Genomic DNA, 21,934 nt, shown 5'->3' with positions numbered 1-21,934 from the left:
CTACTCAAAGAAGAAAAATAACTATACATTTGAATATATTGCAAACCCGAAGGTGGCATCATGAGCCAATTATACAATCAGTACTTCCACATGTGTACCAAGTGGCCACAGAAATACAGGATGCCACCTGGAGCTATTGCCACCACTTTCACTTGGGCGATGCAGAAGAGCCGCCCGAGGGAGATAAACTATGCCGCTTACATTCACGACAACCTTGTGAAAATGGAGACCAAAAATCCCACTTATATTGTGCCTGGTGAGTTGATAACCAAAGTCATCTATGGAGCATTGCATGCCAAGGGGAATTGGCCTCTACCTCCCTCCCAAAATTATTGGTTCAAGCTAAAGGAAGACAAAGAAGAAGAGCCTCCTAAGGCTCCAAGGGTAGCCACAAGGTTGAAGCTCCATTTAGAGACAGTGCCAGAAGAGCCACCACAGCCCAAGAAGGGGAAGAAAGAAAATCTACAAGTGCCAGTAAAGGAAACAAAGTCACAGAAAGCAGCAAGTCTAGAAAGACTAATGGAGAGTTTCAGAGCTAAGAGGATGCTAAAAGGGGATCTGAGCGAATTATGGAAGCCCTCATTTGAGGCTATGTCTGGATCTTCTCGAAGAACTCAAAGGGATCGCTTTGAATATTATATAAAGAATTTCGAGATCTTAAATGCTACAGTTGAGAATATCCCAAACATACCTTTTACCAAAGAAGAAGTTGATGATGTGAGACGGCAGTTGCTAGAAGAGCAGGAAGGGCAAGAAAGAGAGAGGAAAACAAAGGCTGATCGGGACTTCAAGAAGAAGCAACCAACCCCGCCATCAAGCCAAGAATCCAGCCCTCCACCATCACCACCTTCTCCTAGTCCTCCTCAACCCCGACAAACTGAGGAGTTGAACAAATCTGATGGGCAACAAGACTCCAAGGAAGAGGAGAACAAAGAGCAAGAGCAGAAGGCAAAAATTGAACCAAAAGATGAGAGGCCAGATCAGAAGAAAAAAACTATAGAATATTCCTTGCTCTACTAGCTGCTGGATACTCTCGAGAAGAGGTAGCTAATGCAGCTTTTGAGTTATCTAGCACTAGGCCCAAAGAATATATGCTGAGCCCTCGATTGGTGGAGTTGAAGGAAATGGCCACAAATACAATGGATTTACAGCCACAAGCCAATGATTGGGATGAAGTGATGCAAAGACTCACGGGGCTTAGAGCGAGGTCTATGGCCACTGAGATTGAGTGTGATAATCTCAAAGCAAATGAAGTTCAAATAAAAGCCGAAGTGGACTCGCTGCAAAAGAAGGACCAAGAGAACATACTAAAGCAAGCCAAGTTGCAAGCTGATCTGGAAGCAGCACTAAAAAGATGCCAAGAGCTGGAAAGTCAGAGTCAGGCAGCAGACCAAAAGCTTCAAAGAGCAGAGGAGGAGTACAAGAAAATCAGCAAATCACTGACGGATGCGGAGAAAGAAAGAAAGAGACAACTTGACACTCCAGCTTGCTGATGAGTCCAAAGAAGTGGAGACTTTGAGGAATGCTAAGGAAAAAGCTGATCTAGGACATGAGACCAGCCAGGACGAAGTTATAGAGCTGAAAGATCAAATAAAAGTGAAAGATCAGACAATCCAGAGGCTAAGGGAATCTTCGGGCAGAGTCAGAGCTGCTACCTCAACTAGCACTGCTTCAGAGAAGGATATGTATGAAGAACAGATGAAGGAACTCCAAAAGGAGTTGACACTAGAGAAGAGACAAAGATTGATGTTGGCCGAGAGCTCCCTAGTGATGCAAAGCCATTTGGAGGATGATAACAAGGCCATGAAAGATGAGCTAGCAGCCTTGAAAAAGAAGATGGACAAGGATCTCAAGAAGATGCAAACTGAAAATGAAGACACCAAGAAGAAGTTAGAAGAGGCTGAGAAAGCCAATGCTGAATAGGAAAAGAAAGCATACCAAAAGCAGATTGATGAGCTAAAAGGCCAATAGTAGACTGAAGAGCCACACTTGAGCACAGGGCCAGCATCTATGGAAGGAATTGATATAGACAATGTGTCAGATCCATTGGACACAACAATGCAAGAGGACATCCTTGTGGGACCATCCCAAGAGCCCAGGGATCTGACATAAGAAGAAGAAGACAATGTACAAAAGGCAATAGAAGCGGCCATAAAAGAAACCGCCAAAGAAGCAATGCAGTGGGAGCAGAGGGTATTGAAGTCTATGACCATTCAAAAATTAGATGCAAATGTCGTTCGACATGAATGTCTACAACCCTCTCTCCCATATCCTCTTCTCAAGTATGAAGCTGCTATAATAAACAAGAGGATTAAAGAGGAGCCAATAATGCCACTATACGAAGAAGATATCACCAAACGAGAAGGTGTTAAGCTTATTGTGGACTCTCAACCAAAATGGAGAAAGGCATGGCTAACTAAATACCCACAGTATTTAGTACATCTGGTAGAGGCACCTAAAATAATCAGAGACAACCTTAGCTTTTGCCCTCTACCAAGGAGGCGGACCTGGAAAGAACAAGAGCTGCTAAAGAAAAGCCACCCCATGTGGCTCAACTACCCAAAGCTGCCAGGCTTGAAGGCAGGTGAGAGAATGAGTGAGCAATATATGGTGAAAACCCTAATGGGCGCCATTAAATTGTTCACTGGCTCGCCTGACCTCTCTTACATTCTGCTCAGAAAAATGTGTAAAACCCTTTTGGTACTATTTTGAGATCTTTAAACCTGGACAGGCAACAGACATCATATTCTTCTTCCAAGACACATATAGATGTGCATATGAAATGTCTACTCAACCTTCCCATGAGGTGATACATGCCCTCTATCAGCGAATAATGTTTTTGCCCTCGTACCATCTATAGGCCTTTGAAGAAGCCTTCTACACCGGTTTCTTCACCAATGATACAAATATATTCGGCCCTACATTACTGGCCCAGCATGCACGGTATGAGTCTGTTCTCAAGATGCGAGAAAGCCTCCATTGAAGAAGCAACTCTACTGTCATGTCGGGGATGACATGAACTAGGAGTGGGGGAGTGTTAGCGGCTGGACACACTCAACGGAGGATGATTGCCCGACGGGATACTAATTTCCTTTGTAATCATTCCTTAATTGAGAAGAAACCACCATTTCACCTTTGTAAATAGTGAGGCTTGCAGAAGCTTCCAAATTGTATCCCATTTTTGACATTTAGACTTAGTAAATGGTTAAATTGGAACATTAGGGTTTGAGATTGTAAGGTATTTATACCACTTTTGACCTTAATGCAAAAAACCCTTTGTCATTTTTATAAGTTTTTGTCTGTGTGAGTTGAGCGTACTTTGTGTACGAGAGAGAGTGAGAGTTTATCTTGACGCTACGTGCACACTGGTGGTCGGAATCAAGTGCGGATAAGTGCAGTGTGTTGCCCCCAGAGAGAGCTACACGCGAACACCTACATTGCAGGTGTACGGCCCGACTTTGCGAGATCGATCCACGAGCTATATCTGGTGATTCGGTGAGCATACGTTGTCCATTTTTGCATTTCAGCATATCCACACGTTTGCAATGAGTAGAGCTACACATTAGGCACTTTACTTTTCAGAAACGTCGACCTGTAAATTTTGACCAGACATCCTACGTGATTCTGCACCTGGTGTTTAGGGTTGGGGTTTTGGTTCATGGACCTTAGGGAGAGCGAACTATTGGTGTTAATAGGATTTCCCTCAAGTTCTGTAGCATTTTGAGAACGTTTGATGGGTATTTGGCTCTTGAAAGCGTTGTAGGAAATCTCCTCTTGTGTACTCTTGAAGGCTGTAACTTAGACATTGGGTAGAGACCTCTGTAGGAAGTAGTCAATAGTCGGTCGAGTGTAGGTTGACACCCTATGCTTGCTTCCACGTGCCCGCGGGTCGAGCTTCGTCCTTAGCTGACAAATCTTGTTAGGTGAGTTCTCGTTGTGCTGACGTCCGTTGCGGCATATCCGCTAACAGCTATTGCAACAATATGTCGTGGATGCTTAAAGTACTCTAGAGGAGTCAAGGCTTTTGTGGATGCGAGATAACCAAAAAAAACTTCGTGGTGAAGTGTACCAAGGATTGGTTGACATGGTTTAGGCTAGAGATGGGTTAGAGAGGGCTGAAGGTCAAAATGTTGGCCGTAGAATTGTTTTTCCTTCATCTTATGTTGAAGGTCCAAAATATATGTGCCAACTATTTCAAGATGCAATGGAAATAATTCATAGTAGGGGTAAACCGGATCTCTCATCACATTCACATGTAATGCACGATGGAAGGAAACGGATGATGCATTACTACCTAGACAAAGTGTTGTTGATCGTCCTAATGTGACTATACGAGTGTTTTATCAAAAATTCCAAGATATGATGCATTTACTTATCAAGCAAGTATTATTTGGGGAGTTGATTGGACATGTTTCACAGATTGAGTTTTATTCCTCATGCTCATATATTGTTGATACTTGCATCCGAATATAAACCCATAGATACATTACATTATGACAAGTTGGTTTGTGCAGAGCTCCCTGACAAGAATGTGTTTCCATAATTATTTGATGTAGTGAGTCGTAGTCATGTTGATGGGCCATGTGGTCCTTTGAACCCAAGTTCTCCATGTATGGTCGATGGAAAGTGTAGATTCAAGTTTCCACAAACATTTTCTAGGTCTACGAATGTAAACAAAAGTGGATATCTTGTGTATATGAGACGAGATGATGGAAGGTTTTTTTCGTCTAAAAATTACAATTTAGATAGTTGTTGGGTTGTTCCTTACAACCCTCTCTTATCACTGAGATACCAAGCCCATATTAATGTGGAGATCTATTCAACTGTCTCACTGGTGTGAAATATCTTTAAAAGTATTTCTATGAGGGACATGATCAAGCCACTGTTGTTCTTCAAGATTGTGAAGGAGATATTGACGAGATCAAGAGTTATCTCAATGCACGTTATGTATCTGCATCTAAGGCTATGTGGAGAGTATTTGGCGTTGACATGCATAGTGAAAGGCCAGTTATTCAAAGATTGCAAGTACACCTTCATTGCAGAATATGGTTACATTTCAAGATGGTGATGATGTATCACAATTGCTAGATAATGAGAAAAATAAAAAACACTACCTTGACAGAATGGTTTGCTACAAATCAAAACTGACTTTCCAAATGGTTGGGTATGGAATAAAAGTTGAAAGGCATGGTCTCCTCGACTACATGGTGTTTATATTGCAAGAATGTATAATATTGTCCCTACTGCTGGTGAGGTTTATTACCTACAAATGCTTCCCAATATTTTCAAGGGATGTAAGTCTTTTGAAGACTTGCGGATGTATGATGGTCACATTTATGATACACACAAGGAGGCATGTATAGCTAGAAGATTATTGCAAGATGATGATGAATGGTCTCTTTGCCTCCAAGAGGCATCTTTTTTTCAAAATGGAATGCAGTTAACTGTTTGCAATCATATTAGTCTTTTGTGAGCCACTTCATCTGGTGTTTATGCCCTAAGGATGCGTATTTCAAATGTAAGTGTGCGATTTGATGTGGGCAAAAAATCAAGCTTTGATTCATATAGAATGCTTTTTGCAACAACATGGCAAGAGGCTTTGTGATTTTATGTTGCCTACAAAAGACTCAACAATGGTATCCTTAACACTAGGTTGGTAACCTAACAGGACATAAAAGTGTCCTTTCAAGGTTTTGAAAAAAACCTCCAAAACCATAGTAGATCCACTCATTTTGTAAAATCCTTTCATGAGGTTATAGTTCAAGGCCTACTACACAAGGAAAAAATAAGAAACTTGTAAAATTTCTCATCTTTTGGTCACACCAAGCCTCCAAAGTTGATGGACCAGTACATTTTCATCAAAACAGGCATTTCTTACGTTTTGTTGCATAAAAAAAAGATTAGGGATTTTTGTAGGACTTGAGATAAATTCCCTAGTTAACTTCAATGGGTTTGTGATCAGAACATATGATTGCTTCTCACTCACTATTTTTTGTTTTGCAAAAAGAAATAGGTACAAAAAAGTTGAATTTTTACCATTCTGCAAACCTATCATCAAAGTTTCTATAGCCACGTTCAATACAAATAATATATGCATGTTTTCTTAGTTCCCTATTGTCCTTTAGGTTCATAAGGAGCCATGGAGCATGTCAAAAGATTAATACATCTCTTACCAAGGGGAATCTTGGGGACAAAGATGAAGTGCAAACATGAAAAAACTGGGTTCAACATTATGAGTTGTAGAATCCCATAGAAACTACTCAATATCTAGCCAAATTTGATCCTTATGACTAGATATGGTTACTACCTACAAAATGCATGTAGTTGTCACAAGAAACTAACAATATTGAAAAAGCTATACTTGATATACTAGAATGTTTCGTTTTCTTCTATAATTGAAAAAATCAACCATCGTTGTCTACTATGAAAAATAGGGTATTAGGTGCCCCAAAACTCAAGGAATATTAGCTTTATGTTACAATATGCGACATAGAAAATCAAAACTGCATTTGAATATCATGAAAGCCACCAAAAAAATCATAGAAGAGCTAAAATTGGCTAAAAAACAGGATTTGATAATTTTTGTAACTTGGTCATAACTTACAACTTTAACATCTATTTCTCCCTAGAAGCATCACGACATGTTGAGGACTACTAAAGATAGTTCTCTAGCATTATAGACCTCACAAACATGAATTCTAGAGTGGTATAGTTGCAAAAACTTGAAAAAAGCCAAAAACAGGACCCGTTTTTTCACACAGTTTAGGTTGTGAAATGTTGTGCAAGGACAAGGTTAAAGATGGAATTGATATTCCAAAAAAATGTCGAGTTTTTTTCAGCTCATGAGACAACTTTCTAGACAGATAGCACCTCAAAATCCATTTTGAAACTCTTGACATAATTCAAGGAAAATGGTCACTTAACAGGACATAAAAGTGTCCCATTACCAACCTTGTGTTAAGTGAAAATGGTGCTATTGCTGAAGAAACAATGTTCAATGTTGATGAACAATGTAGTATAGCAAATTGTATGGAGACTTCCTTAAATGCGGATCAGCGAGATGCTTACCACCAAGTGCTACAAGCTGTTGACACACATCCAGGGAAGGTATTTTTCCTAGATGGTCCTAGTGGCTCAGGAAATACTTACTTATATAATGCACTTCTTTCACAAGTGCAAGGAATTTGTAGAGTTGCTCTTTCATGTGCCTTGGGTATTGTAGCTTTGCTTTTGAGTAATGGAAGAACTGCTCATTCTAGGTTTAAGATACTTTTAGAGCTTCAATTTGAAGCAACTTGCAATATAAAGGTAAATAGTCAACTTGCAGAACTTCTAAGGAATGCAACTTTACTTATATGGGATGAAGCTCCCATGAAACATCGCTATGCATTTGAAGCAGTGGACAGAACTTGAAGAGATATTATGTAGCGAGATACTTTGTTTGGTCGAAAAGTCATTTTGCTTGGAGACGACTTTCGACAATTACTACCTGTTATACCAAAAGGTAGTCGTACAGACATTGTAAATGCTTTTTTGTGTCATTCTCACATATGGAAATATACGAAGATACTGAAGCTTACCAGAAATATACGTATACTTGATTGCAGTTCAAATTCACTTCGATAAAGTTTTTTGCATTGTGTGCTTGATATTGGCAATGGGGATATGGATGATGGAGGAGACTTAGACAGAGTCAAAATACCTTCACAGATGATGCTTCCAAGAAATAGTTTGGCAGATCTTCTAATCTTTATATATGGAGATTTGTGTCATGTGCAAGATCATGCAAGTTTTTCCAGAGATTGAGCAATACTTGCTCCGCAAAATAAAGAGGTGGATTTAATCAATGACTATGCATTGCAAAGAATGCATGGAGTTTGCAAAGAGTATCTGAGTGCAGATTCAAGTTGTATGTCAGAGGAAAACACACATTTGTACACAATTGAATATCTGAATAGCCTTACTCTTGGTGGTGGTTTTTCGCCTCATGCTTTAGTCTTGAAAGAAAATGCTCCTATCATGTTGCTGTGAAGTTTGGATCGAAGACGTGGATTATGCAATGGGACCAGATTGATATGCAAGCAATTTCATCATAAGGTAATTGAGGCAAACATAGTTATAGAATCGAATATTGGAGAGAGAGTTTTTCTTCCAAGGATTGACTTTATTATTGGAAACCATCAGGGCTTCCATTTCAAATGAAGCGTCGTCAGTTTCCAATCAGGCTTGCTTTTGGGATGACTATCAACAAAGCACAAGGGCAAACACTGGGAATTCTTGGTCTATATCTTGCATCATCAATCTTCTCTCACGGACAATTGTATGTTGCAATGTCACGTGTGTGAAGTGCAACTTCTATGAGGATTGCTGTCATTACCGAAAACACTCAAGCAGAGTGTTACTACACTCCAAACATTGTATTCAAGGAAGTATTACAGCTAAAAAACTCATAACAATAAGTTCAAATTGACATTGTGGCTCTCACTTCAAGTCAGACACACTTGATGTTAAATTTTATTCATATCAAAGTATTGGCCACAAACGGATCCTCAATGCAGTGCATCGTATGTAGTGGGTCACATCACTGAATTCATTCGAGGTATTTATCTTCTTTTTTAAATTAGTGTATTAACATGACCTATTATTTTCTTGAGAAGATTGGCTTATACATTGACTTACTTTGTTGAAGATCCACCGCAATGGAGGGGAAGATTTCCTGCTATGTTTTTGGTGATCTTATTTGATACAACTCATATTATATTGTAAGAGATTTTATATCATATATTGGTATTTTCAAGCTTCTATTGATCTACATAATTCATGGATGCCTTTGCAGAGATCATTGCCATTGAGGATTTATCATCGTAGGTGTTTATGAAATGCTATACTTAGGTAGAGATATGTCTAAGGAAGTTCTTGGATACTACCATGTTGCCTTTTCTTCAGACCACGAGCATCGTCAAATTCAAGTTAATATTTGGTTTGTTAGTGACGAGAGGCCAGTCAATGCACAACAATTGGGTGTTGTTGGAGACCGCACTACACCATATCGATTGAGGATATTTACTCAATTTGAAACACCCCCCGTATCTTGTAAAATGTATACAACATAGGTCCTTGGACTTATAGAATCCCTAACGTGGTCTCTCGAAGGCTACACTTTGAATAACTCTTTTGTATTGTCTCTGCTACATTCAAAGCATCTTTGTGAAGTTGTGAAATTTCAAAGTCTTTTGAATTGCTTTCATCTCTCTCTCTCTCTCTCTCTCTCTCTCTCTTAAATCCTTCACTTAAACAAAAGAAAGAAGGACAGCATTCTCTACAGTATCATCATCAAAGTCTTCTTTATTCTATTTCATCTCTGCTCTTAAACTTCTAAATATCCACTATTAGAGCAGATAAAGAATGGCACGATACATCATGGTTTTGTCCACCCTCAATGATGTACCTTCTTATATTAGAGGTATGTAAAATCTTATCTTTGAAATTTACTTTTACCTTGAATGAGAACTTTGTGGTATTTATTTTGTGACATTTTCTTCTAGATCCTCCATTGTGGAGGGGTCCTGCACATGCTGAGGGTATTGTTTGTATTATTGAGGATTTTGGGATCCTTCGGTGCGTATAGCTTGAACTTGAATCCATGTGACACTAAATGTGTTGTTACCTTTTATGCCTGAATGGTTGGTTGTTATCTTCATTGTAGGCTTCAATATTATTGCAGACATTCTGTCTTAGCATTATATGAATCACGATATTTTAGAAGTGATGTAGGTTATTATCACATAGAGTTTGATATAGATGACATGAAAATCACCGTACAAGAGTTAGGCATGCAAAGGCCTCTCAATTGAAACTTTTCATACAGTCCCTATGGAGTGAATGAATGGATATTTAGAATCTATTATGTGGGTGACTCACATCGATGCCTCGATCGCAATGTTCGACATGTTGGACCTTGGATCTTGAGAGTTCCAAGTAGAGTGTGTCGTAGGCTCAACTTCTCTCGATGATCGAGCACTTTGATCCATTGTCTATGCATTCTAAGGACCATAGTCTTTTACTTATTGTTGGTTTATTGAAGTGGGTTTTTATCTTCTACATAGGTTAATGAGAATGAGAATGAGAGAGAGAGAGAGAGAGAGAGAGAGAGAGAGAGAGAGAGAGAGAGAGAGAGAAAGAGAGAGAGAGAGAGCTTTGCTAATTGCTAATGTAGGTTAAGATAGGTCATGATGTATTGGCTATTCTCTCAATACATATAAAGATGCTAATCTATTTAAAAGTTAAGGAAGAGTACATTTGTCAAGGAAATGGTGCATGGTGTTGGTGGCATCATTGGGTGTATTCATATGCAGATGGGTGGTATGGAACTTGTCGACGCTTAAGCATTTCACTATGCAAAGTGGCACAAAATTGAGAGAAATAAAATTGATGATATTCCTACAAGAACTACATATGGTTGATATTTATTATGTCAATGTCTATGGTTGTGATATTCAATTGCGAAAGATATATCACAATCAAAAATCTTATATTTCAGATGAAAAGCTTGAAGTTTTGAAATTAATTGTGAAGTTTATCAATGGGATATATTGGAGTGATCCTCAACCGTCCAATTATAGAGTGGAATATGAGTCGTTGTAAAAAAAAAACATTGACGTTGTTGTAAAGACTTTGACCTAATGGATCTCTTGACACTTTTTGGCAATTCAGCTCTATTTTGGCATGGCGATTAGTAATTGAAGTGTTCGTATTGTGCTTATACTTTTTTAAAGTGTTTAAGTGCACTTTTAACAAGTAGTGGCCATGTTGATCATCTCTCTCTCTCTCTCTCTATAATTTTTTGCTTTGAGTACTAATGTTGCCCTCTTTTCTTGCAGCCAATTAAATGGCCCACAAAATTGTGAATATTTTTCCAAGTGTAAAAAAATCTTATTGCTGATTCCCTGAAGAAAGCTTGTTACCTGCTGAATGAGAATGGCAATGGGCATGCAAAGTGATAGAGAAAAACTACACTATTTGGGGGTCATATGTAGATGAAGAGTTGGACACAATTTACATTAGTTGCTTGATCCCTATTTCTTTCCCAATCTTAGGCTCATGCTCTTAAAGGAGCTTGGGTTGATTCATCATTACAAGATTACTTGAGCTGAGTTCAAAAAATAGATTTAAGAGAAGTTTGTAGAGCTCCAACTCAATATCTTGATCCTGTTGAAATAGCACGACTAAGAGTGCTATGCAGATATATTCCTGAGCCTTTTTGGCAATAATGTAAACTGATTTTTTATTTTGAAATATGTCTCTTTAGTGATGTGCTTTTATGTAATCTCTCTCTCTCTCTCTCTCTCTCTCTCTCTCTCTTTGCGAAAGGGAGAAGGAGAAGAGAAAGATGCAACAAGCTTAAATGTAGCAGGAGTAGTCTAAAGGGGCTAAAGATAGAGTGAACAATGGGTAAATAAGTTTTGTAGGTTATTGGTGATAGTGTCGATCATGTGTGTGTCATGGAGAGATGTATAAATATATATACACACACAAACACATACAGAGTGAGGTGGTAAGAGCGAGCGAGACTTGCCGGTAGACAGGTCGCATGAGCTAGTTTAAACTATGGAGCACTTCACTTTACAAAGCAGGCTGAGTTTGCGGAGACAAATCGCTCAAGCATGCCACCATCAGGAGGAGTTGTGTTGAGGAGTTTTTTGGCTGCTTGTTGGGATGCAAAGCTAGTTTGAGCAACTTGAGGGTTAAATAGACCCACAGGTATCCATATTTTTGGATTAGAAGGTTCCTGCACCCATAGAAGCTTGCTCATATTGGAAAACGTAGAGAAAACTATGGTGAACTCCCCAATCTTCTCCGACTTTCCTTTTCTGCCCGCCTGTAAAATCATGATTCCATTGTAAGCAATGGAAATACTTCTATTCAATCATACAACGTCCCCAAGATGGAAATAATCAGATCATGTCCTCCATAGTTGAAGATTCACCGTTGAAGTCTGGTATATCTATTAGCTTGCACGATTTGTGCTTTTGTCCCCACCTCAGTACCGCCAGTATCTCATGTCCTCTCAAGTTCAGTGCGAGCTATATCTAGAGAAGGAATGAGGTTTGGTCTATGAGGAAACGAAGCGCACTAAGGAGGTAGTAGCGGATCAAATATTTATGACAATTAACATCCAATGTTGAAGACTCGAAGATGGGCACCACTTTGATGGTAGCGACGTAGATCATGGTTGCCAGAGGAGAGCAGAAGAGAAACTCGCAAATAATTTGGGAGTAGTAGCCATGAGTGTTCAAGGAGGACCCTACAAAGAGGGTGTGTAAAAAGCGTAGGTTAGGTTTTTGAAAATTAAAGTCCCATGACATGACAAGGAAGGCACCACTCCTTTAGGTCCAAAAAATTTAGCAAAAAATCTTAACATGTAATTTTTAAAGGAGATCCCAGAGCATCACCCAACACTCACCATCATCATTGCCTTAGCTTGAAAGAAACAACAATACATAGCTACTACTATATAATGAACATGATCAACGTGATCATCTTGATACTATTCATGTTGTACCCACTCCCATTTGGGGTCAGAACCAAGTGAATAGAGGGCTTGAAGGATTCTTCAGGCCCTTCTTCGCTTGATTCTGAACCAAGAGAATTTATCAATACAATGCATGGTATCTCCACATCCATTCGGCACAGAGGTTTAGAACCAAGCAAAGGATTCCTTTGTGAAATTATTGAGGCCCCTATTTGCCGGGTTCTGACCCGTGCGTTGAGAGGCCTGGTCAAAACCATGCAAGAGGCTTAGTTATTCATTTAATACTTTAAGGTATTTACTCGCTTGGTTATGACCCGCTTGTTTAGTAGAGTCGAGGATGTGGCAATAGTCATAAGCAAGCGAGGAAGGACGTAAAGAATCCCCCATGGCCCATATTTGCTTGGTTCTAACCAAGGTGACGGTCTTGGTACTATGGGGGTTTCTAATCATCGAGCAAAAAAAATCGAGCGAAGATAAATCTAAGCAGATTGATACAAGAGCAACAATGGTGAAAGAAAGAAATTATGCAGGAGTCCTATCAGTGTTTTGGAATAAGTCTCGTTCTGAATTTCTTTGGTTGATCTGGCGCATGAGGAATTGTAAATTGTTTGAGGTTGCTTACCAGACACCTACTCTGAGAACCATGCTCTCTTCTCTTAATGTGCAAGATATGAAGATCACCCATGATCAAGTCACCTCTACAAGACTAAGAAGGAAATCTTGAGGGATTCAGAGAATTTCTATGATCGAGTTCAGTCTTGGGGAGCAGGAGGAAACGACATGGAAGACAAAGCCTTTGCCCGAGATGATTGGGAGAATGAGCTGGATATAGAAATTGCCCACCTTGAGGAAAGGATTAACAAAGGGCACTACTACATGGAACGGCTTCAAACCGAAATTGACAATTATGCAAAAATGAGACTAAAATGTATAAAATTAAGGCAAATTTGTGAGAGCTATTCAGTTACCAGGAGCAATGCAGCCATATGAGCTTCCAAAACCCATTGAAGCTGATTGTGTAGCCCTCGATGCATCCACATGTTTAGGGAGGCCGAAGTCTCCGACACGAGCTTCATCAATGAATGATTTTGGGGTGTCATGGAGGGCATTGCATATTTGCACCTGGATTGTAGGCCTACTTCTCGGTTGAAGATGAAGATCCAGCCTTTGATGCACTACGTATTTGCACCATGATTGCAACATGGGATCTGTGAAAAGGCCTTATGAGAAGTGAGCATGTGTGTTTTTACCTTCTTTCTGCACTGGGTGTTACAAAAAGTCTTAAGTGTCTTCAGTGATGGTGAGTAACCTCGTTTGCAATGTATTGTGAGACTCCCAAAGTGGGTTGTTGGTTGGAGAAGATGCGAAGCTGGCAGAAGACCAAAGTGGAGAAACCTTTGATGTTCCTGGGAGATGATGCTAAGGAATTCAATCCAGAAAGGTTTTTGAAAGGAGGCAATTTTCAGTAAGAGACTCCATCGAGCTAATTGCCTTGTGAGTAACATCAACTTCGTGCCTTGTGTTTGTGGCAGCATTTCCACTAGATTCGATGGCTCAAGGTGAAGCTAAGAGATGCTAAGGGATGCAGCTGAAGGGAGGCATTACAAGGGGCACAGGTGGCACGGGGGGTGTAATAGCTGACAGTTGTTGCCATCCATAATGATTCTCTCGCTATTCTGGCCCACCATTTACGATGACAATGAGCCTCCCCATCCAGCCCGCTTGTAGATGACCTGATGGGTTAAGGTGATGCTCAGGATGGTGTAAGGGATGCGGTGCAACGGTAGTAACAAGGGTGTAGTTGGCGCAGAGAATGCTGTCAGGGAATGCCGCTGCTGAATGCCGCCAGGGAATGCCACCAGGGAATACCGCTGCTTCTTGCTTCTCATAGGAGCGTGTAGAAATTGGTTCAGCAATTGCTCGTAAAAGGAGTTGGTGAGGATTTTTAAAGGAATGCAATAGTCCGTATAGTGGTATAACCTGCCCAAACACGCTTTGGAGATTTACTAACCATCTGAGGGGGCGGGTCCGGCTCACTTCTCACCCCCATTTTAGTTACAAAGAAAATAAAAAACAGCTTAAAAAAGCCTCTTATGAGTAGTGCCAAGTCATCATCTTACCTCCACATGTTCACCAACACATGGCAATCCTACCTAGCACCTCAGATTTGAAATCATCCAACAATTTTAGCCTTTTTTTTAGCTCCCAATTTGACCGTCTCTATATTGGCTCCTCTACCCTAGATGACGACAAAGCCGTTTTCTTTATAAAAACTAGCCTACGGCCGGACGCCTTCGGCCGCCTCTCTCTCTCCCCCTCTCCCCCTCACTCATATAAACCGGAACTCACCGGATGCATCAAACTTTGACACGTGACATTGGAAAACCAGTCTCCTTAATATATAGTATAGATGATCTCTACCTAGCTTGCTGTTGTAACCAGTCCGCGCCAGCAAACCAAGGAGCCTAGGAGGGGTAGGGTCATGCGGATACCGTTGTTTAGTTTTTAAAAAAAGACAAGTAGACCAAGGAGCTATTGTAGCAAGTAGTGTCCTAGGGAGATAAAGCGGTGCAAGCAGATCTATGACAGATAGATATGTTAATAGCCTCTCAATCAATTTAACTGGCTTGTATAAGCACATGCTAAATTCTTGAAAATGAACTCCATATTTTATTTTATTTTTACCATAAGCGCGGGTGAAATTTATATTAAAAGAGAGCAAAAAGATACAAAAAAACCTGCAACCAGGACTACTGTTGGCTCTGAGACATAAACCTTAGACATCCAGTACATCATATATACAAAAGCATTCATTGAAGGTTTCTTGCATACATGGGCGTTGAATCAAGACAAAAATTCAGGCTTTACTGACTTCTTTGCTGATAAGCTTGTCGAAATCTTCTCAGCTTCTCCATACGGTGCTTGCGGGCAAAAGCATGATATGGCATATCTATGTGTAGTGGTCTTAGTTGCAAACCCTCGAGGGAACCTTGCTCCCATAGAATGGAACTCATTCTACCTTGAAATAAGGCCTGTTGTGCTTCCCATTCTTTCCTTGCATGCTTGGCTTGTTGAGCATCCACCCTTCGTTGTCGTGCTACTTCCTTCTCAGCAAGTGAGTTGAGTCTTTTCTTCTCCTTTTCCAATCTCTTCTCCTCTTTCACTTTGGCAACTTCTTCTTTCTTAGCATTCTTTGCTCTCATACTTTCAATGTATTGAGAGGAGGTAAGAATAAGGCTATTGGTGTAGTCTACGAATGCTTCTCGATTTGCTTGTCTGACACACACTTCTCTCATTGGTACGTGTAGTATATCAATAATACGGTTGTGTTCTTCGGAAGCCTTTTGTTGTATGGTTAATGATGGAGGTTGATTCTCATCCCCAAACTCTTTCCGAGGTTGCACTTCTAATGTTGGAGGCATATTTTCTAGTCTACTTTGTTGCACTTCTGGTCTTGCTCTGGCTGATAGCTGAGCACCTCCAATAAGTTGGTGAAAGTGTCCCCCCATGAGCTCAGATTGCGGCATATTCTCACCTCCACTTCAATGCACTTCTGGTCTTGTTGTGGCTGATAGTTGAGCACCTCCAATGTGTTGGTGAAAGTGTCTCCCAATGAGCTCCGATTGTGGCATATTCTCACCTCCACTTCGATGCACTTCTGGTCTTGCTCTGGCTGATAGCTGAGCACCTCCAATGTGTTGGTGAAAGTGTCCCCCCATGAGCTCAGATTGCGGCATATTCTCACCTCCACTTCGATGCACTTTTGGTCTTGCTCTGGCTGATAGCTGAGCACCTCCAACGTTTTGGTGAAAGTGTCCCCCCGTGAGCTCAGATTGCGTCATATTCTCACCTCCACTTCGATGCGCTTCTGGTCTTTCTCCAGCCGATAGCTGATCACCTCCAATGTGTTGGTGAAAATGTCCACCCATGAGCTCAGATTGCGGCATATTCTTACCTTTGCTTTGATTCCCTTCTGGTCTTTCTCCAACTGATAGCTCAGTACCTCCAATGTTTTGGTGAAAGTGTCCACCCATGAGCTCAGATGGCTTTGTTGCTATGGTGATATTTGTTGGAATGTCACCAGCTTGTAGTAATTGAGTGAAGCTTAGGGAATTGGCTAGCTCCTCTTTCAGAGGCATGGCTGCTCCATCTTCTTCTAGGATTTCATTTGCCATGGAATTTAGGGCAAGAGACGCATTTTCTTCAATGGTTCCTTGCATGGGTGTGCTAGGAACTTGAGATAAGTCATCATCCATTTCTATTGTTACCTCTTGCGTAATGTTAATGTGATTACACGGCATTCCATCAAACTTTACTGCTGATGCATTAAGTGGCCATATACCTGTTGCACAGAACCCAGCCATGATGTTGGACGAGGTTAAGGATGAGTTTAGAGCTTTTGAGACAATCGAGGCCAACTCTGACTTGCTGGCATGAGATGAGGCTGTCCTATGCTGCCAAATAGCTCTCTCCTTGCGGAAGTGAACCTTCAATGATTTGAAAACAGAAACATCTAGGGGCTGCAACTTATGTGAGGTATGTGCTGGTAACGTTATGATATCTATGCCTGCTTCGTGTGCTTTGGCCACAACCTCCAAGGAGACATGACTCCCATGTCCATCAAGAATGAGTAGATGTCTATTTTGTTTACCGATTTGTTGAGAGATAGCATCGTCAAAATGTTGAAGCCAAGCTTGGAAGAGTTTTCCTGTCATCCATGCCTTCCTTTGAACGGCCATTGCTGCCCCATCTTCACAGTGTTGAATGTAATTTCCATTAATCTGACTGCCCTTAAATATGTAATATCCTGGAATAGCACTCCCGGCTGCATTGACACAACATAAAACTCTCATCTACTCACGAGAATCGCAAGTGATTCCATAAACAGATTTGGTCCCTCTTCTTGCAAGTATCTTCATTCCTTTGTCTCTAGAACCTTGAAATCCGGTCTCATCTGCATTCCAAATATGTGAGGGAGGATAGTGATTTTGATTATACAACTCTTGAAGGTTGTCATGCAATGTTTTGACTATCTCCGGTCGAAATCTGGTTGCTCTTGACTGATCCAAGCTTTCAGAGACTCGAAAGACCAGCTTTGGGTGTCTTCTTCTGAATCCTTCCCACCAACTTCTTCCAGGAATGCCGTTTGTAAACAATGTTTCCCTAGTTTGGCAAATCTCCGCTACTTTTAGCTTCACATCCATGATTGAGACTCCATGCCCGGAATCACACTTCAAAAAGATCCACTGTAGTAATGCTTCCTCCTCTTCCATGGAGAGTATCGTCGATGGTCCTTTCTTCTTTTTCTGCGTCCTGCCCTCTTCCCAATTGGATATGGCAGCTCTGCTTATGCCGAATTGCATTGAGCATTTGTGTAAGGAGAGCCCATTTTCACGTGCTTGAAGAGCGTTTGCCATATCGTGTGCTGTCCATGTTAGGTTGGGACGATTCTTTGGCTTCTTGGGCGTCATTCACATGTCTTCACTTGCTTCCTGGGCTTGTAGGGTGGGGATGTAAATGTTTGGAGTAGTGGCTTTTGGGAAAGCCGCTTTGGCTTGGCGTGCAAGAGGAGGACTTCTTTTTGCTGTTTTGCTGGGTCTTTTTCCACTGTTTTTATCAATCTGCCTAGTCGATGAAAAAACATTGTTGGGCTGATTTGCTGAAGTGTTTTGCCTGCTAGCCCTTGTGCTTCTTCCGTTGCTTTTTGCCATAGCTAACCTACGGATAAAAGAAGTGGTTTGAACTTTGAAAAAAGACGTTGGTAGGCATTAACAAGATTTAAAGAAGAAAGAGGACTTAACCTGTCCAAGAAAATGACTAATCTTTTTTGTCTTGAAGAAGATGTGAATATTCCTTCATGGAGAACTTCCTCTTTGGGGCAAGTGGAGCAATTGCTTCGGGACTTGGACTCCTCTTTTGGGGTTGTGAGGTAGAATCAACAAGCTTCGGACTAATGAAAGGAGGCTTCTTCCTTGGAATCTTGCATGTAAAGGCAGGCATCACATGAACTTTTCCACAGCAGCAAACACGTCCACCATTCCTATGTAGAAGAAGTGATGTACATAATAGCTCAACAAGTTGGGGATGCCTTTCTGTCAAGAAAGCCTTACATTCGCAAGGAGCTACACCAACCATAGGAAATGGTTTGCATATCTTTGGTCGATCTGATGTAAAGAAAGAGGCTTCTGACTCTTTTGCTTCAAGTAGAGGCAGTTGAACGCCTTTTTTTCTCTGGATTCATGTTATTCCACCTTAGTTTTTGTGGATTCATGCTGATTCACAGTAAGTGTAGACATATGAGAAGTTGGAAAAGGTTGTGTAGACTCAGAGAGCATAAAAAATTTGACAAGTATCCTGTTATTTATACCTGCTACTACTGATTTGGCGTGAGAAATCTGGAGATTGGATTGAACCCTCTGCTTTGTTTTTGTTGGCTGAATGTTGTATTGAATCGTCTGTTGCTGGTAGTGACTGGCTGAACTTGTGTTCTGTGTTTCAGGAAAAGTTGGAGGCCTTGAAAGAAATGGGGTGTCACATTTGATAATGAGAATTTGTTTAGTTAATGAGCTGATCGTGTTTGCTTTCATAAATGTTCTGAACTAAGAGGAGAGTGACGTGTGTACGAGTACTGAGCATCTCTCTCTCTTTTTGTGTGCAGGTGGAGAGCCGATCATGAGACGTGCGAGTGGGAAGACTCAACGATTTTCCTCGTTGATTTGTTTTACTACTATTGGAACATAATCATATTATTTTAAGGGTATTAATGTCTCTAAAAAGTGTCTCTCTTTTGGGGCCCGGCCATCTTCTGGCTCCTCTACCCTAATTGGGGCTTGCTGCGCACGCGCGCGCAGAGAGAGAGAGAGAGAGAGAGAGAGAGAGAGAGCGCTGCTCTCATTCTGCAGGCTATTTGAATTTTGCACCAGGCTGTCCTGCCTCGTGTCACCTCTCCGTCTGAACGCCCTTCTGGTTGCAGGCCTGTAGCTTCTGTCGCGCTTCATGGGCTAGTGCGCCGTGACCTGGCCATTGTTGTAGCATTGTGACGCCCCTCTTGTCACCCCCTGCTCTGTCCCGTCACCCCCTTGCCCTGTTCCACCTCATCACTACCTCGCCTGCGTCCTGCTCTGCATTACGAATCTGTCGTATTGGCCTGTCGTGCCTCAATACATATCACCCTGCCTGCAGCACGCCTTGACTGGCATCTCCGGCGCGTAAGCCCAACGCCCAACACACACACACACACACACACACACACACAGAGAGAGAGAGAGAGAGAGAGAGAGAGAGAGAGAGAGAGAGAGAGAGAGAGAGAGAGAATCAACAAGCTCACTACCATGGAAGCGTTACACACATTGCCCTCTTTTTTTCAGCAGAGAGAGCTTCGTGTCCGTGCAGCTTCCCCAAGCCTATGCTGCTCCTCGCACTTTGTGTGGTGAGCTTTGCCTGCCACCCTCTCGCGTGGTGCCATTTTCAAGGAATGTTGCCGTTAAGGCTTGCTTGGAGGTGGAAGATGCTGCTGCTCGACCCCTTTTTTCTATTTGCAAAAGCAGCTTTGCAACAAGTCTTCTTGATTCCTCTCCCTCGTCTGGGCGTCATCATTCTTCTTGGATCCAGTCTGCTAAAAAGACATACTCCAGTTTTGATGATTTGTTGAACACCACAGATTGGTCGACCTTTATGCTACCTGGCGTGGACCTTGCCAATTTATGGTTCCTATTTTAGATGACGTTGGCCGTGCTTTGAAGACAAGCTTCGTATTGTGAAGATCGATTCAGAGAAATATCCAACTATTGCTAGCAGATATGGTGTACAAGCTCTTCCAACAATCATTCTTTTCCAGAATGGCCAGCCAATTGACAGATTGGAGGGGGCTCTGTCAGCACCAGATTTGATCAAGCACATTGAGGGAGTTTTGTCAGCCGCATCAAGTGCGAAATGATGAGAGGCTTGTTATGGAGGGGCTATAACTCCCTTCAGATTTCTTTGAGAAGAGCTTAGCTTCTGGCATCTTTGTATGCAGTTGTACAAGTATTCAATGCAAAGGTCTTCGAAGGTCGAACTTTCAAACCAAAGAGAGAGAGAGAGAGAGAGAGAGAGAGAGAGAGAGAGGGTTCACGCCTCCAATCTCCAATCACCAAAATGCCCCTCTAATTTGTGGTTATTCCCAAAATACCCCTCTAATTTCGAAACTTCCCGATATACACCACCAAAAATTCCCAAATTTTTCCAAATTTTCCAATGTACACCTTGCTTGGAAATTTATATGGGTTGGAAACAACATTTTCGTTCAACAATGTTTTCCTGTCATGACCGCACATGACATTTTGTAACGTAGTAAACATCTCGAAAAACAAAATTTTGAAGTTTTTTTGCAACTTTTCATAGTATTGTGGTCTCTTAAGATGAAATTGCTCATCTTTTTTTCACACAGATGTCTCTACTTGTGACCGCATTAGTAAAAAGTTTCGTTTAGAAAATAAAAAAATAACACTTCATTGTCATAAATATAAGTATATGCAAAAATCAAGGCTAACCCGTCCCAAATGATACAGGGGTATATTACGAATTTTTGAAACTTGAGAGGTACTTCGGGAATTTTTAACAAATTAGACACATACACCATGCCGACCCCTAACTCCAAAAGGACACGAGGGTTGGCCATCACAAAAGGAAAACTAGTGTAAATGCAATAAACGGACTCATATTCTCATGCAGTACAATCCACCAAACATCATGAAAATAGAAATGATGCTCATTAAGGAGGCGCATGGTCTGAAGTTTAGAGGTAGATAACCCCGCCTTCGAGCGTCAACCTACTCCCGGCTCGCATTTTAATTGTACCCCCATCCTAGCTGAGGCTTCGTGCAGTGTGCAAACAGTAAAAAAACAAGTACTCTCGCCCACTTGCCATGTCCTCAATTTGTCGACGCAGATCTATCTCTACATAGTGCTCAGGTATCCTATCATTCTTTTCTGCATTTCAAATTTTGAAAGGTCCATACCAAGCAAACAGGGGCGGTAGAACTGTGTTTCAAGCTCTGATTCGCTTGGTACTGACCATCTTCATTGCAGGTGTGTTTTTGTTGTGTTGTTTGTAGATGTTTTATTCTTTTTTGGAGTTCAAATTTGCAAGGTCAGTGCCAAGTGAATAGGGGCGTCATTACTGTAATTGATGCTCTGAGTTGCTTGATAGTGACCATAATATTTGTAGTTGTGTTTGACACGTGGATCCCCTTATGTGAAAGTAACATTCCCTCGCATAATGTGGTTGTTTCTTTGTTATGTTGTTTGTAGAGATGGCTCGTGGGAAGGCCACACCTAGAAGGGCGACAGGTGAGTCCTTTCATGCTCAAGCAAGAAGACACCGATACGAGGCGCACAAATGTGTCCTATAGGAGCTGCGTA

The 21,934-nt window shown here is 41.2% G+C and overlaps 2 protein-coding genes and 1 pseudogene across 2 annotated transcripts; 2 read left to right on the top strand and 1 right to left on the bottom strand.

The window, feature by feature from the left end:
• Window positions 1-6,990: 6,990 nt before the first annotated feature.
• Window positions 6,991-7,413, top strand: LOC147450122 (uncharacterized). The gene has a single exon (XM_086520415.1). The coding sequence runs from the start codon at window positions 6,991-6,993 to the stop codon at window positions 7,411-7,413; it is 423 nt and encodes a 140-aa protein (XP_086376541.1).
• An 8,661-nt stretch (window positions 7,414-16,074) lies between these two features.
• LOC147450121 (uncharacterized) lies at window positions 16,075-18,120 on the bottom strand. The gene has a single exon (XM_086520655.1). It carries the CDS (start codon window positions 17,383-17,385, stop codon window positions 16,075-16,077), a length of 1,311 nt encoding a protein of 436 aa, XP_086376781.1. The 5' UTR covers window positions 17,386-18,120.
• Window positions 18,121-19,449: 1,329 nt separating this feature from the next.
• LOC147450120 (thioredoxin Y, chloroplastic pseudogene) lies at window positions 19,450-20,911 on the top strand (annotated as a pseudogene).
• The last annotated feature ends 1,023 nt before the right edge of the window (window positions 20,912-21,934 follow it).

This window comes from Adiantum capillus-veneris, chromosome 9 (assembly GCF_014529385.1).
Source record: "Adiantum capillus-veneris isolate H3 chromosome 9, ASM1452938v2, whole genome shotgun sequence".
In the NCBI taxonomy this organism is placed as follows: domain Eukaryota; kingdom Viridiplantae; phylum Streptophyta; class Polypodiopsida; order Polypodiales; family Pteridaceae; genus Adiantum; species Adiantum capillus-veneris.
The sequence above is the reverse complement of the archived record's forward strand: the minus strand, read 5'-3'. Positions and strand labels throughout refer to the sequence as shown.

What these genes read in the sequence shown, in the direction of transcription:
- LOC147450122 (XM_086520415.1), top strand. Translation starts at nt 6,991, where the DNA reads ATGTTCAATGTTGATGAACAATGTAGTATAGCAAATTGTATGGAGACT.
- LOC147450121 (XM_086520655.1), bottom strand. Translation starts at nt 17,385, where the DNA reads ATGAGAGTTTTATGTTGTGTCAATGCAGCCGGGAGTGCTATTCCAGGA.